The sequence below is a fragment of the Mauremys mutica genome, chromosome 2 (genome assembly GCF_020497125.1).
Source record: "Mauremys mutica isolate MM-2020 ecotype Southern chromosome 2, ASM2049712v1, whole genome shotgun sequence".
NCBI classification, from domain to species: domain Eukaryota; kingdom Metazoa; phylum Chordata; order Testudines; family Geoemydidae; genus Mauremys; species Mauremys mutica.
In genome coordinates this window covers 43998008-44010675 of record NC_059073.1, presented here as the reverse complement: position 1 = coordinate 44010675, position 12668 = coordinate 43998008, and the positions used below count along the sequence as shown (strand labels likewise).

Here is a 12668-nt window from a genome sequence, read left to right as displayed (position 1 = left end):
AGTGTTGTTTAGTTTCCTACCATGTTTTTGTAAACCACTTCGTTGAAGTGAACATAGTTCTCAAGCAGTTATCTGAGACTTATTTTTATTAAATAAAAAAGTTATCAACTACACCATTTCTTTTATAGCATCACATCTTTTGCTTATTGAACACTATTGTTTTATGCAGTCATTTTTTGTAAATTTTTTCTTCTACAGAGACACCGCTGGTAATGTGATGGCTTAAGCCCTGATCCTGCAAACACTTCTTCAGGTGCTAACATTACTTCTGTGAGTAGTCCCACTGAAGTCACTGGGCCTGTTCACAGAAGTAAAGCTAAGCATATGCATAAATGTTTGCAGGATTGGGGTCTTATTTGTAATCAGTAGCGGTCCACTCATGCAGAGGTCCATGCAGAAATGGGGCCAGTATATATGTGCATATACCTATGCTCCAATGTCTTCTCCTGAATAGGGTCACACTCTTGCTCATGTATTCGTGATTCTCCTTTGGCTTGGTGATTGCTAGAAACCTGTATTTCCTGAGCAGGAGTTTGTGAATTCTCTTCATTATAGATGCAACCCTGCAGTCCTTAGTCAAAACAAACTAATTTCAGTGGGTGGTTTGCCAAAGTAAGCCTTGCAGGATTTGAACTCATGTTTACTGTTTACTTGTTGATCATAGTGACATTATATGTATATGGTCACAGATTACAACTAGACTTTTTTTTATTACTGATTGAACAGCAACAGAGAATTACAGAGGAGAGAGTCACTACTTTTCTCAGGGCTGATAAAATAAAAAAAATGTAATTTGATAGCTTTGATTTTGAGAATATAAATGTAGCTAATCGTTAAATTACAAAGGTAACAATATATCTTGTAAAACTGGGAAGGGTTTGTTTGTGTGTGTGAGAGGAAATGTGTGTTTGTGAGAGAGGAAAATCAAAAATCTAATTAGAAACTCCCAACAAAATGCATCCCTTTCCTATTACTACCTGCGTGGCACTTAACAAGATACATCTGATAAAGTGCATCCCTTGTCCTCATCAAGTATCAACATTTACTGTCATTTGTAACTTGGGTAGGATGGCCCAGAGACCCCTTTTTTAAATCTTAGCTATGACCCTGTATCTCCGTATTCTGTTGCATAAATAGTTCTGTATTAGTGCCTAAAACCATTTATCCCTGGACAAAGCCAACTGGTTATTCTATTAGGGCACAATGCTGTGAGATGCTGAGCGTATCTTGGAAGACTGGGTCCTTGGGATTGATGATTCACCCAGGGGGAAAAAAAGAAATGCCTAGTCCAGGGTAGGCAACCTATGGCACGTGTGCCAAAGGAGGCACGTGAGCTGATTTTCAGTGGCACTCTCACTGCCTGGGTCCTGGCCACCGGTCCGGGGGGCTCTTCATTTTAATTTAATTTAAAATGAAGCTTCTTAAACATTTTAAAAACCTTATTTACTTTACATACAACAATTGTTTAGTTATATATTAGAGACTTATCGAAAGAGACCTAAAAACATTAAAAGCATTACTGGCACGCGAAACCTTAAATTAGAGTGAATAAATGAAGACTCGGCACAGCACTTCTGGAAGGTTGCCAACCCCTGGCTAGTCCTTATGTTTTACCAAATAAAGGTGGGTTGGGCTGGAGTTCAGATCTACGGTCCTCAAGACACAGAACATTAACTAGGTGCTCAGATACTTGCTTTTGGATAGACTTGTTAGTTTTCTTTTTCTTTTTTTTTCTTTCTCTGCTGTCACTTTTTTCCTAGCTCTGGTATCTTCCTCTTTTGTCTGTCTCCCCCCCCCACTTTTTTTTCTTCTGCTCCCTTTAATTTCCAGTTCATTTCAACTGCCTGTTGACATCTCTTCATCTCTCCTTGTTTCTCTCTCTCTCTTTTTTCTCAAAGGGTGGGGGATGACAGCTCTCATTATGTTTTCCTTCATTTTCTCCTCACTTGTCACTACCAACTGCCATGAAAACTTCCTCAATCTGAGTAATACGAACACGCCAGCTCTTCTTCCATTGCTGGGGCAATACCCAACACCTGGCTAGTTGTTTGAATAGGCGTAGAGAAGAAAAGAGTATTTTGTCATGTGTTTCCAGTTACATTCCCCACTGTCTGTCTTCCCTGTTCTCCTCATCATGGTGTTTGAGCCTCTACCCACCATGTTCTCATTTCCCATGCTTGGGCCATCCAGTCCCAATCACTCCTCCGCCCCTTTGGAATATCCCTTCTGAGAGTCCCAGTTTTCCTAGACCTAAACATAAATGACTCAGCACTGCTTTCCTTCTGCAGTCACTTACTACCCACCCGTGACAGATTCACATGTGCAATGCAGGCAGGTAACCCAAAATTCAGGCATGTTGTCTTATACACTTAGTAGTGTAATTATTAGTACAAGTTTATTTTTAAGGAACATCAGACCAGGATGGGCTAACTCAGCCCCGGAAAGCCTCTTTCTTGTCTCGTCCTGAGTTCCTTCTATGCCAGAAGTGTAAGGATCTCAGGTGAACCTGGGAAAAGATCTTCTGTTGGATGCAGCAGCCAGATCCATCCTTAGTTTTGGGAACCTGGTAGTGGTTCTTCATTAGGATCTCAGGAGACAGAGGTCACAGTCCTGAAGTTGGCAGACTGGTGTGGAGCTAGACTTCAGAGAGGGGTTGCTTCCATGTGGAGAAGCCAACAAAGTCAATTTGAATGTGTGTTTAATTGCCTAAGGTGCCTATTTTAGGCTTTTCTAATGTATCTGTCACCTAAATATTCAGGGCAACTGCTGCACCTGCCTTGTTTTTCCTATTGGATAAGCTGGTCTCTGGCTTCCCACCTCCAAATCTGTTGCTATGGCTCGGATTCCTATTGACTGTGCCCCACGGTTTCCCTTTTCTCCTCTGGGGAGGAGGGTCTGGCTTTCTTTTAGCTGAGAGGCAATCAACAAGGGGGCAAATGGCAACTGAGGGGTAGCTGGGGGGGGGCACTCCTTTGTGAAGTCCACACAGCAGCATTTAATGGAGGTGACAGGCTGTGTTTTATTAAAGCAGGAATAGAATGCAGGACTGTGCATTCCCATCCCATCAAAAAACTGGAACCGTGCTGATTAAACCAACATGGCTGGGCCATCCTACCTCTTGGCTTCGGATTTGATTTTGTGTGGGGTTACAGCTGCACCCAGACCCCCACCCCACTGAGCCCCAGCCAGCTGGACCTGGACCCTCACCGACCAAGCCCCACTCCCTCAACACCTGGACACCCCCCCCCCTCCCCGCTGAGCCCCAACCACCTTCACCTGGACCCCCCTGCAGAGTCCCATTGCCCCTGCACCCATAACCCCCCGCAGTGAGCCCCTGTTCATCCAGGTGCCCCCACACCCACATTGCCCCACACAGAACCCTGTCCCCCCACACTAAGGCCCTTCACACTTGGATCCTGCTGGGCTGAGCCTGCCTGCCCAAACCTGGTGTGCCTGGCACAAAAGGGCAGGGTCACAGGGTGTTTCTGGGCAGGCCTGGCCCTTCTTCCCAACCCTGACACAGTGCAACTGCCGAGTCCCTGCTGGGATGGGGGGGCTTTAGGGTGATCTCCCACCTCCATGCAGCCAGTGGCCTGTGCTCCTCACTACCATGCTGGAACCTCCACATTTATTTATTGAAAATAAAATGTTCAGAATTTTAAAATATTGTGTGCAGAATTTTTATTTTTTTGGCTCAGCCCCTCGAGTACATTTTCTTAATTATGGTTTGTTGTGACAGTCATTTTGTTTCCCTGGGCCTACACCTTCCTCTCGGGATTCCCAGCAACACATCTTCCAAACAAACACTGTAGTCTATCTTCTAGCTTAGAAGCAGTAACTAAGCTATGACTTACATTTTTTCTTACCTGCCTCTGGCAAGAGGACAGGATAAACATCCTTTTAAAAAGTGTCACTGTATTAATCCCCAAATGAACTAACTAAAGCAGTAACTTTTGGCTTTCTTAATTAAGGCTTTGACTATCTAGTAGGCAGTAAGTAAAGAAGATGTACAGAGAGAAAGATGTTAAAGATTAACACAATCGTCAGGGTCTTGGGGTGGGGACGGGGGGAGAGAATCTGATCTGTTCATGTAGTGACCAAAAAAAAAAAAATGCTCTGTAAGGCTCAGAAATCTTGATCTGTACAAAGCCAAATATATTTGCTGCCACCTTAGGCTTAACTTAAGTGACTTAGTCCACCCTTCTCTAACGTATGTGGCTAGGTTGCATTGAATTATGCAGCAATTTTACTTGATTATTAAATCATTCAGTGGCTTTCATTTTTATGGAAAACATTCTACCAGGCATTACTAAGTGAAAATAATGAAAGTTCACTGCTATGTGAATTTGTAGCAGAGGAATACCACCTCTGTATGTGGAGCCATTGTGAATCTGGGGGTCGGCTGGAGAAGACGGGAGCAGCTCTGAGCAGAACTCCTGGAGGAGCACAGGGAGCCCAGTGCTAGGGCAGAGTTCTTGTTTTTTAGCTAGTCATGGAATGACTCTAAAGATATGCATGGGTGGCACTACAAGCAGGAAACTGACACTAGTAAATCTGGATGGAACAGGGGGAAGATTAGAGAAGGGTCACTGCCATGAGGTGCTTTAGAGGTGGGTGAGGAAATATCTTTTATTAAATATGAGTAAAGCTCTCCACTTCTGTTGGTGAGCTTTACTCATATGTAGGACCTTGCCAAATTCATGGTCCATTTTGGTCAATTTCAGGGCCAGAGGGTTTTTAAATTGGTCAATTTCACATTTTTGTTTACATCTGAAATTTCAGGGCGGTGTTACCACATGGTTCCTGAGCCAAAAGGGCGGTGTGGGGGGGGTTGCAAAGCTGATGTAGAGGGTCGTGGGATTCCCACCCTCAGTTCTGGGCTCTGAAGGCAGCAGCTGTGGAGCTTCCTGCAGCTGGGGGAGATTCCCGGAGGTAGAGGTGGGTCTGATCTCCCCTGTGCTGCTGGGAGTCGTCAGAGCTGGTAGCAGCCATGAGCTTCCTGCAGTCAGGGGAGGTACCGAGAGATGCGTCTGATCTCCCCCTGAGCAGCTATGCAGGGGAAGTGGAAGTCCTGTCCCACCCCACCCCAGCAGCTGGAGCCTGGTGAGCAGTAGGAGCCCCCAGCTGGGGCGCCCCCAGCCCTGCCCCTCCATTAGCTAGATTTCATGGGGGATATCTGATTTCACAGTCTGAGACGTGTTTTTCACAGTCATGAATTTGGTAGGTCCCTATTCATGTGCCGTATGGGAGCTTCACATGGCAGCAGCCTTCCCATGGCAGACCTGACCTATCCAGGGCTTAGAAGTTTCACGGGTAGGAAAGGCTGCCATGGCACTCTGTTGTGGTGTAATATATTATTATTCTTTATTTGTATTACCATAGTACTTAGGAGCTGTTGTTATAGATCAGGACTCTAATATGCTAAGGGCTGTAGAAACACAAAACAAAAAAAGTTGTTCCTGTCCCAAAGAGCTTACAATCTAAATAGGAGATTATGCAGCACTTTGGAAGAGGGGAAAATTATATGTTACACATTCAGAGCCGCCCCTTGGGTAGGGCGAATTGGGGCGACTGCTTCAGGCCCCGTGCTTTGGGGGGCCCATCAAGCTGGTGCAATTGGCTGGCACAGTCGGTCCCAGAAGAGACGAATCCGTCACTTCCACCCTGGGCTCCACACCCCCACCAGGGGCGGCTCAGCCCACATTTATAATCATGCATCTGAGGCTAAATGTTAGTACTGTATGTTAGACTTTGCACTATTTCCTCAATGATCCCATCCTGGCAATTATTGTGGGGCAAATTCTGCTGCTGCAGATTCATTTTTGAACCATCCTGAAATAAGATACCCTTACTTCACCATGCACAGCTTAGTCCATTGTAAAACTGGAAAGAAAATTTGACGCTAAAAGGGAAGGAAGAAATAATGGAATATATTAGTGTGCATTGTATATTGGTATCTAGATAAGCTCATGATGAGTATATTAAAATATTTAGTTATAAGCAATAAGATTTTAATCTTAATAGTAATAAAGATGTGCTATATCAACTATGCTTGTATTTGAGTTACTAATAATTACTGTAACAGCAGGGTAGTCATGCTAGTCTGGATCTGTAAAAGCAGCAAAGAGTCCTGGGGCATCCTTATAGACTAACATCCGACATGACATGCATCCGACGAAGTAGGTATTCACCCACGAAAGCTCATGCTCCAATACGTCTGTTAGTCTATAAGGTGCCACAGGACTCTTTGCTGCTTTTAATAATTTAATAGTTACACTTACTGATGTTGTTATTTAAGGCTCCTAGAACCAGGAGCGGCTCCAGGCACCAGCGCACCAAGCGCGTGCCTGGGGTGGCAAGCCGCAGGGGGGCAGCCTGCCAGTCCCTGTGAGGGCGGCAATCAGGCAGCCTTTGGCAGCACGCCTGTGGGAGGTCCGCCATTCCTGCGACTTCGGCAGCAATTCGGCGTCAGGTATGCCGAAGGCGCAGAACCGGCAGACCTCCCGCAGGCATGCCACCAAAGGCTGCCCGACTGTTGTGCTTGGGGCGGCAAAATACATAGAGCCGCCCCTGCCTAGAACGGACTGAAGAAGAGAGAACTTGTTTGCAAAAGCCAGATCTATTCTGAAATGGCTGGATCTCCCATGTAAACTAGATGGTAATCTTAGCTATCTGCGAAGGAAAAACAGCTAAATCAGGCTTGCCAGGATTTCCTGTCAAGATATTCACACTGGATGCTTACGTCTATCATTTGGCTATAATATAACAACAACCTTTCTCCAAAAGAAGAGGAATTATTTAAGTCTTATTATTTTAACTTTGCAGTCAGTTCTGACAATGGCTAGAAGCTGTGCTCCTGGCATGTGTATATTGATTTTATGTTTAGCTTTGTTCTTGTATAAATGGATGTGCAAGGGTGTCAAGTGAAACCATTACTAAGTTAGCAACTCTTATTGGTTGTGAACCACCACTGATTTTCAATGCTTATTTCCAAATGTATTTCATTAACCTGATATCTAGAATGCCTTTTGTCATTGTCCTCAAAAAAGTCATGTTACTAACTTGATGTCTGTCTTTTCAGGAATGATTCTGTTCCAGAAGATAATATTTGGAAGGGTATCCTCTCTGTGGTTTTCTTCTTTCTAATCATTAGTGTTCTAGCTTTTCCAAATGGTAAGTATATTGATGCTTTACCTTTATTTCACATGCATATTTCTTTTCACTTGTTGCCATTTACTTTCTGAGATGGAAAGGATTGCTTGCTGCTTCTTCAAGTGATTGCTCATGTCCATTCCATGTTAGGTGAGTGTGCTCACCACATGCACCAGTGCCGGAAGTTTTTCCTCAGTGGTATCCATTGGGGACCGGTTCTGTTGCCCTCTGGTGTGGCGCGCATATGCTCCAGTATAAACCTCCTACCCCAGCCCAGTTCCTTCTTATTGCCAATGTCGGTGCTGGAACGCTCCCCTTGTTCTAGCAAGTGGTTTCTATTCAGGGTTCTTTGAACTTTTGTGTAAATAGTTGTTAGTTAGTAGTTAGATTACAGTTCTTAATAGCTAGTAGACCTTAGCGAATAGTCCCCTGTGGGAGTTAGACCAGGGATGGGGCATGCCTTGTTCCCCGGGCTGTAAGTCATGTGATCACTTTAAGGAGCCCATGCTAATTAGTGATCCACCCCTAAGCTGCTTGAAGTATCTGGGTGAGTCCCATGTCCACAAAAAGTGCCGCATTTGTAAGGGATTCAAGCTCTGGACCAAGAGAGAGAGAGACATTATACTTTGCACGCTCCTCTAATCAACCAGGATATCTTCCTTCCCGTGTTCTATCTGAAACTTCACAAGATCAATGAGGAGAGACGCCTTCATACTCTAGATGTCAGGCACACCATAGCTTTCTATTTGGACCCTCCTTCCCCACTTTCGGAGTTCCGGCAAGAAGGAACTGAGGGATGGTGGAGGGCGGCTCCTTATATCGGCGCATATGTGCGTCACTCCAGAGGGCACCAGACGTAGTCCCCTACAGATACCACTGAGGAAAAAATTCCGGCACCGATGCATGTGGCGAACACGCTCACCTAACATGGAATGGGCATGAGCAACACATCTCGAAGAACAACAGTTACAAAAGGTTAGCAACTGTTCTTTTTTTAGATTTAGATCGATTTTATTCACTGTCTTTACATTGCATTAAATTAAGCAACTGTATAAATTAGTTGTAATAGCATTGAGCTGAAATACCAACAAAATACAGGTTATTTATCTTTTGCATGGTCTTGCTAGAGAGCCATAGTCCCTTGAAAATGGAAATGTCAGCTTTTTCAGCATATTTGGGGATTAAATCTCTTAATAATAATAAATAATAATACCTGGCTCTTCTACAGTGCTTTACATCAGTAAATCTCAAAGTGCTTTGCAAAGGGGAGGTCAGGATCATTATCCACACTTTATAGATGGGAAAACTGAGGCTCCGAGAACAGTGGCGTAGCCAGGTTCTAACATCAGGGGGAGCGAGCACATAAAAAAGGCACCACCCAACATATCAAATTACTAATTACATACTTTTAAATTCGTTATACATATTAATTTTGTACTTAAAATAAAAACACAAGAATGACATTGTTTTACAAGTACTTGAGCCCACTTGACAAGTTTTATTGTCTTTGGGTCTGACTTCCATCTCCTCTCCAACTGTTGCAGTTGTCTGGAGGTGCTTGCCTTTCACACCTTCCTCATTCATTCAACAGGGCAATTAAGGGGTGGGGGGAAATCTTAGTCTATTCTTAGCAAAGAGACATTTTTCTTCTATCTTATTCTATCCTTGAGGGTTATAACATTATACCAAGCGCAATGCAAAGTTTCTACATGAGGCTTTGATACAGAGTTTTCATATACCAAGGCTCATCAGTACAAGGTTTCTATATGAGGCTTTGATACGTAGAGGTCATACGTGGGTAGACCCACTACAAGGTTATATGAAGAGGCACAATGTAAAGTCAGATGAAAATTATCAGAGATTTATCTACAGAAGCCTATCACTGGGGAATCATGGGTAGGGGCTGGCTGGCTGGCCCTGCTGCTCTCCTGTTCTACAGGAACCAGAGGTGACTCTAGGTACCGGAGCCATCAATCCATCACCTCTCTCCAGTGCACCATTCAGTCAAAAAAAGAAAAAACAAAAAAAACCAACAACCCCCCAAGTTCCATTTTCTGCAGCAAAATGTCTTCAAAAGATCAGACAAAGGTATTACCAGTGACATGCGCAGAATATCAACTACAAACCGATTCAGGAAGGCAGTGAGCAATTCCAAGTGGCTGAAGGCTTGGTGCAGAGAGGCAAAAGAGATGCCTGAGAGCTCGGATTAGGTGTTTGGGTTTTATTGCTGGAGCCTACATTGTACATAAAAGAACTTGTGGTGAGGGATGCTGGGGAGTACCCCACGAACCCAGATATGCAGGGGGACTGCATGATATGTGAGAGGGATTCAGTGGGGACCAGGCCATCTTCTGTGCTGGCGTGGGGGAGGGGGCTGATCCTCGATGTATTTTTAGTGAAGGGGGAGGGAATCAGATTCACTCATCTATGGGTGTAACCATTGGGTAGGCTGCGGGAGTGCAGTGCCCCCTAGTGGCTGGTTCCACTTACTCACAGCCAATGAGGTAGTTCCCTTGGCTCAAGGGGGTTAGTACTTGTGGGGCTACAGGTCCAGGGTACAGTCTCTGCAGCGGGGGAGGGGGGTGTATTGTAAATATAGCATTTAAAGCAGCCAATCCTGCTGCTGCTAGAGAAAACTCAGCTGCCATCTTGGAAAGCATGGGGTGCAGACATGAGCTCTGGAGCATTTCCCATTTTTTAGGGGGCATCTTCAGCTTAGGGGATGGGCTTCTAGATAAGGCAACAGACTGGGTCTTGGGAGATGTAGGGTCAGTTCCTGCCTCTGCCACAGTGTCCCTGGGGGAACCTTGGATGAGTCACTTAATTTCTCTGGGCCTCAGTTCCCTGTCTATAAAATGGGGATAATACTCCATCCTCTGTCTGTTTGGAGTGAGGGGACTGTCTCTTACTAGCATAATGGGCCCTCATATAGCTGGAGCCTCCAGGAGCTACCTTCCTAATACCAGAAGGGTTTTTTCCAGACCGTATAGGCCCCCTTCCATAAAGGTGACCTGAATGAGTGGAACAAGAAGGGATCAGATGAGATATAATCCAAAAGTCATTTGCCACTTGTGGTTGTTTTGCATGTCAAGTCATATTTCTGCATTTCAGTGTCCAGACTATATGGAGTCTCAGGATATTTTTATGTTGTACTTTTTAGCTGCCTCTGCTAGTTTTAAGAATTTTTCTCAGTTTGTAATAATATGAGAAAATCAAATTCTCTTGGCTTCCATCTTGAGAAGAAAATCATGGGCCTGATCCTGTATTTTTTGTGGAACCAAGACTCCTGTTGAAATGTATGGGAGTTCTGAGTGCACGGAGAATGTTGGATTGGGCCTGAAATGAAGGAGTGAACACAAATCCCCTTGCTGAACACCTTGAAAATCCAAAGACACTAATATAAATCATGAGCTTTTGACTGGGGTATGGGGTATGTTTCTTCTAACCTGATTGCAAATAAACCGGACTGCAATCAAGAGATCAGCTGTGTCTTGATATTTTCTGACATGTCAGAGATTTGGTGGCTAACAGAGATTTGGTGGTTTGTCTGACACCCGGATCATTTTTAACTTCTCTGCTGCACTGTCACCAAGCATCGTCCTGCAAATGTCAGTTGCAGCTGAGAGAACCAGTTTTTCCCCAGTTGTGTAAGGCTTTTTATTTTTGGAAATGTGGTATGCAACTTGATATGATGCTTCTAAAGCACTTGCAGGGGTGGAGACCACATTTTTCATTGTGTTTTTTTGTTTGTTAGTTTCTTGTAGCTTTGGTTTGGAAAAAATCTCTGTTCTTTCCTACCAGATCCCTGTGTTTTGTTTCCACCTGCCCCACCCTGGCCCTGCCCCCTCCCTGCCCCTATTGGACCCCTCCCCAAATCCCCGCCCTGGCCCTGCCTCTTCCCCAGCGTGCTACATTCCCCCTCCTCCCCCCTCCCTCCCAGGCTTGCCGTGAATCAGCTATTTCGTGCAGCAAGTGCTGGGAGCCAGGGGGAGAAGCGGAATGTGGCAGCGTGCTCAGGAGAGGAGGCGGAGGTGAACTGGGCAGGGACCGGGGAGCTGGGCTGCTGGTTGGTGCTCAGCACCCACCAATTTTTCCCCGTGGGTGCTCCAGCCCCGGAGCACCCAGGGAGTCGGCGCCTAAGGCGCCACTTTTGGAGAATATGGTCAGTGGGGGAGCGGCCACTCCCCCTGCTCTCCCCCTAGCTACGCTCCTCTCCGAGAGGGAGAGTGACTTGCTGAAGGTCATGTAAAAGGCTAGTGGCAGAGCCAGGACTAGAACCTAAATCTAACCTTTATTGTTACGGATGTACAACAGTAGAGTTGCTCTACTTCATCTCCACCCTCTAAGAAAATGAAACTTGAAAGAATTTTTCAATGATTGTGAGTGTGGTTGTGAAGTAAATCAAAATATTTGTATTGCCGTGTTCTACTAATGATGGGAGTTGAAAAGAATAACGCTTTGGTTACACTGGAGACCCTTCGGGAGAAGTATCCTGTTTTGAGTTACATATATTGTGATCTTTGTTTGCTGCTGTAGACTAGCTATAACCATACATTTGTTGGTCAGTTTTGCTTCCCCCCATTTCAGATATTCCCATGCTGCCTCTGTTCAGCAATAGTTTCAATCGGGACAGATTTGCAACTTTAAATAAGAACATTTTAAAAGGACACGCTAGAGCTTTGTCTTATGATTGAGTCTTATGTGCAAGAAACTGAATTCCTGGTTTACTGAATACCCATATCAAAATTGCCATGAAAGTTTTATTTTGGAGTGCACATTGGCACAATATGAATTAGTGCATTCTAGATGAGGCTGTTCTGGCACAAAAGAGAGCTTGTGTGAACTCCTGGTGATCAGCTCTGTCTTCAACAGCAAATGATTCTTTAATCTTGAAGGATCACACAAGAGTATCTGAGGGGGCAGAGGGGATAAATTAGAGATCATGTCTCCTCTCATCAGATGTAAAAGCCAGCCAAAATCCAGCTTCATAAATTCCAAGGTGAAAAGAGACCACTGTGAGCATCTGGTCTGACCTCCTGTATAATACATCCCATAGAACTTCCCCATAATAATAATTTTTGAACTAGCACTTAAAAAAAAAAAAAGTTGTTGATGTGAGTTTCCTGATGGGAGTTATAGTCTTAATGTATTTATTGAAAAATTATGGATGGAACGAAGTATTTTTAAGTATGCTTAGATAACAGAAAGATCAGGATGCTAGGAAGGTGGAGATTAAATGACTGTTAACTTTATTAAATCTCTTTGAAAACTCGGATTCATGGCTCATAATTAGTTTTGGGTAGATTTTTTTCCAAAATCTTTGTGGAGCAAATAAATAACTCCTTACAAATTCAGGGATTACTCACACAAATCATAATTTCAAAATAACTTCCTCCAAATTAACATCAACCACTATCATGCTGTTGACAAAAAAAGGCAAGGGTTTAACTCAGTGTGCCTGTCTCATAGCTACATTCTATAAAATCTCATCAAGGTAATCACTAATCTCCCTACCC

At 44.3% G+C, this 12668-nt stretch overlaps 1 protein-coding gene across 2 annotated transcripts in view; it reads left to right on the top strand.

Annotated features, from left to right (window-relative positions):
* PTDSS1 (phosphatidylserine synthase 1) overlaps positions 1-12668 on the top strand; it is a 56900-nt gene that overhangs the window by 1420 nt on the left and 42812 nt on the right. For both annotated transcript variants that reach the window (XM_045004456.1, XM_045004457.1), the window contains exon 2: positions 7082-7173. In XM_045004456.1, the coding sequence (XP_044860391.1) occupies positions 7082-7173 (92 nt within the window). The remainder of the gene's footprint in view (positions 1-7081; positions 7174-12668) is intronic.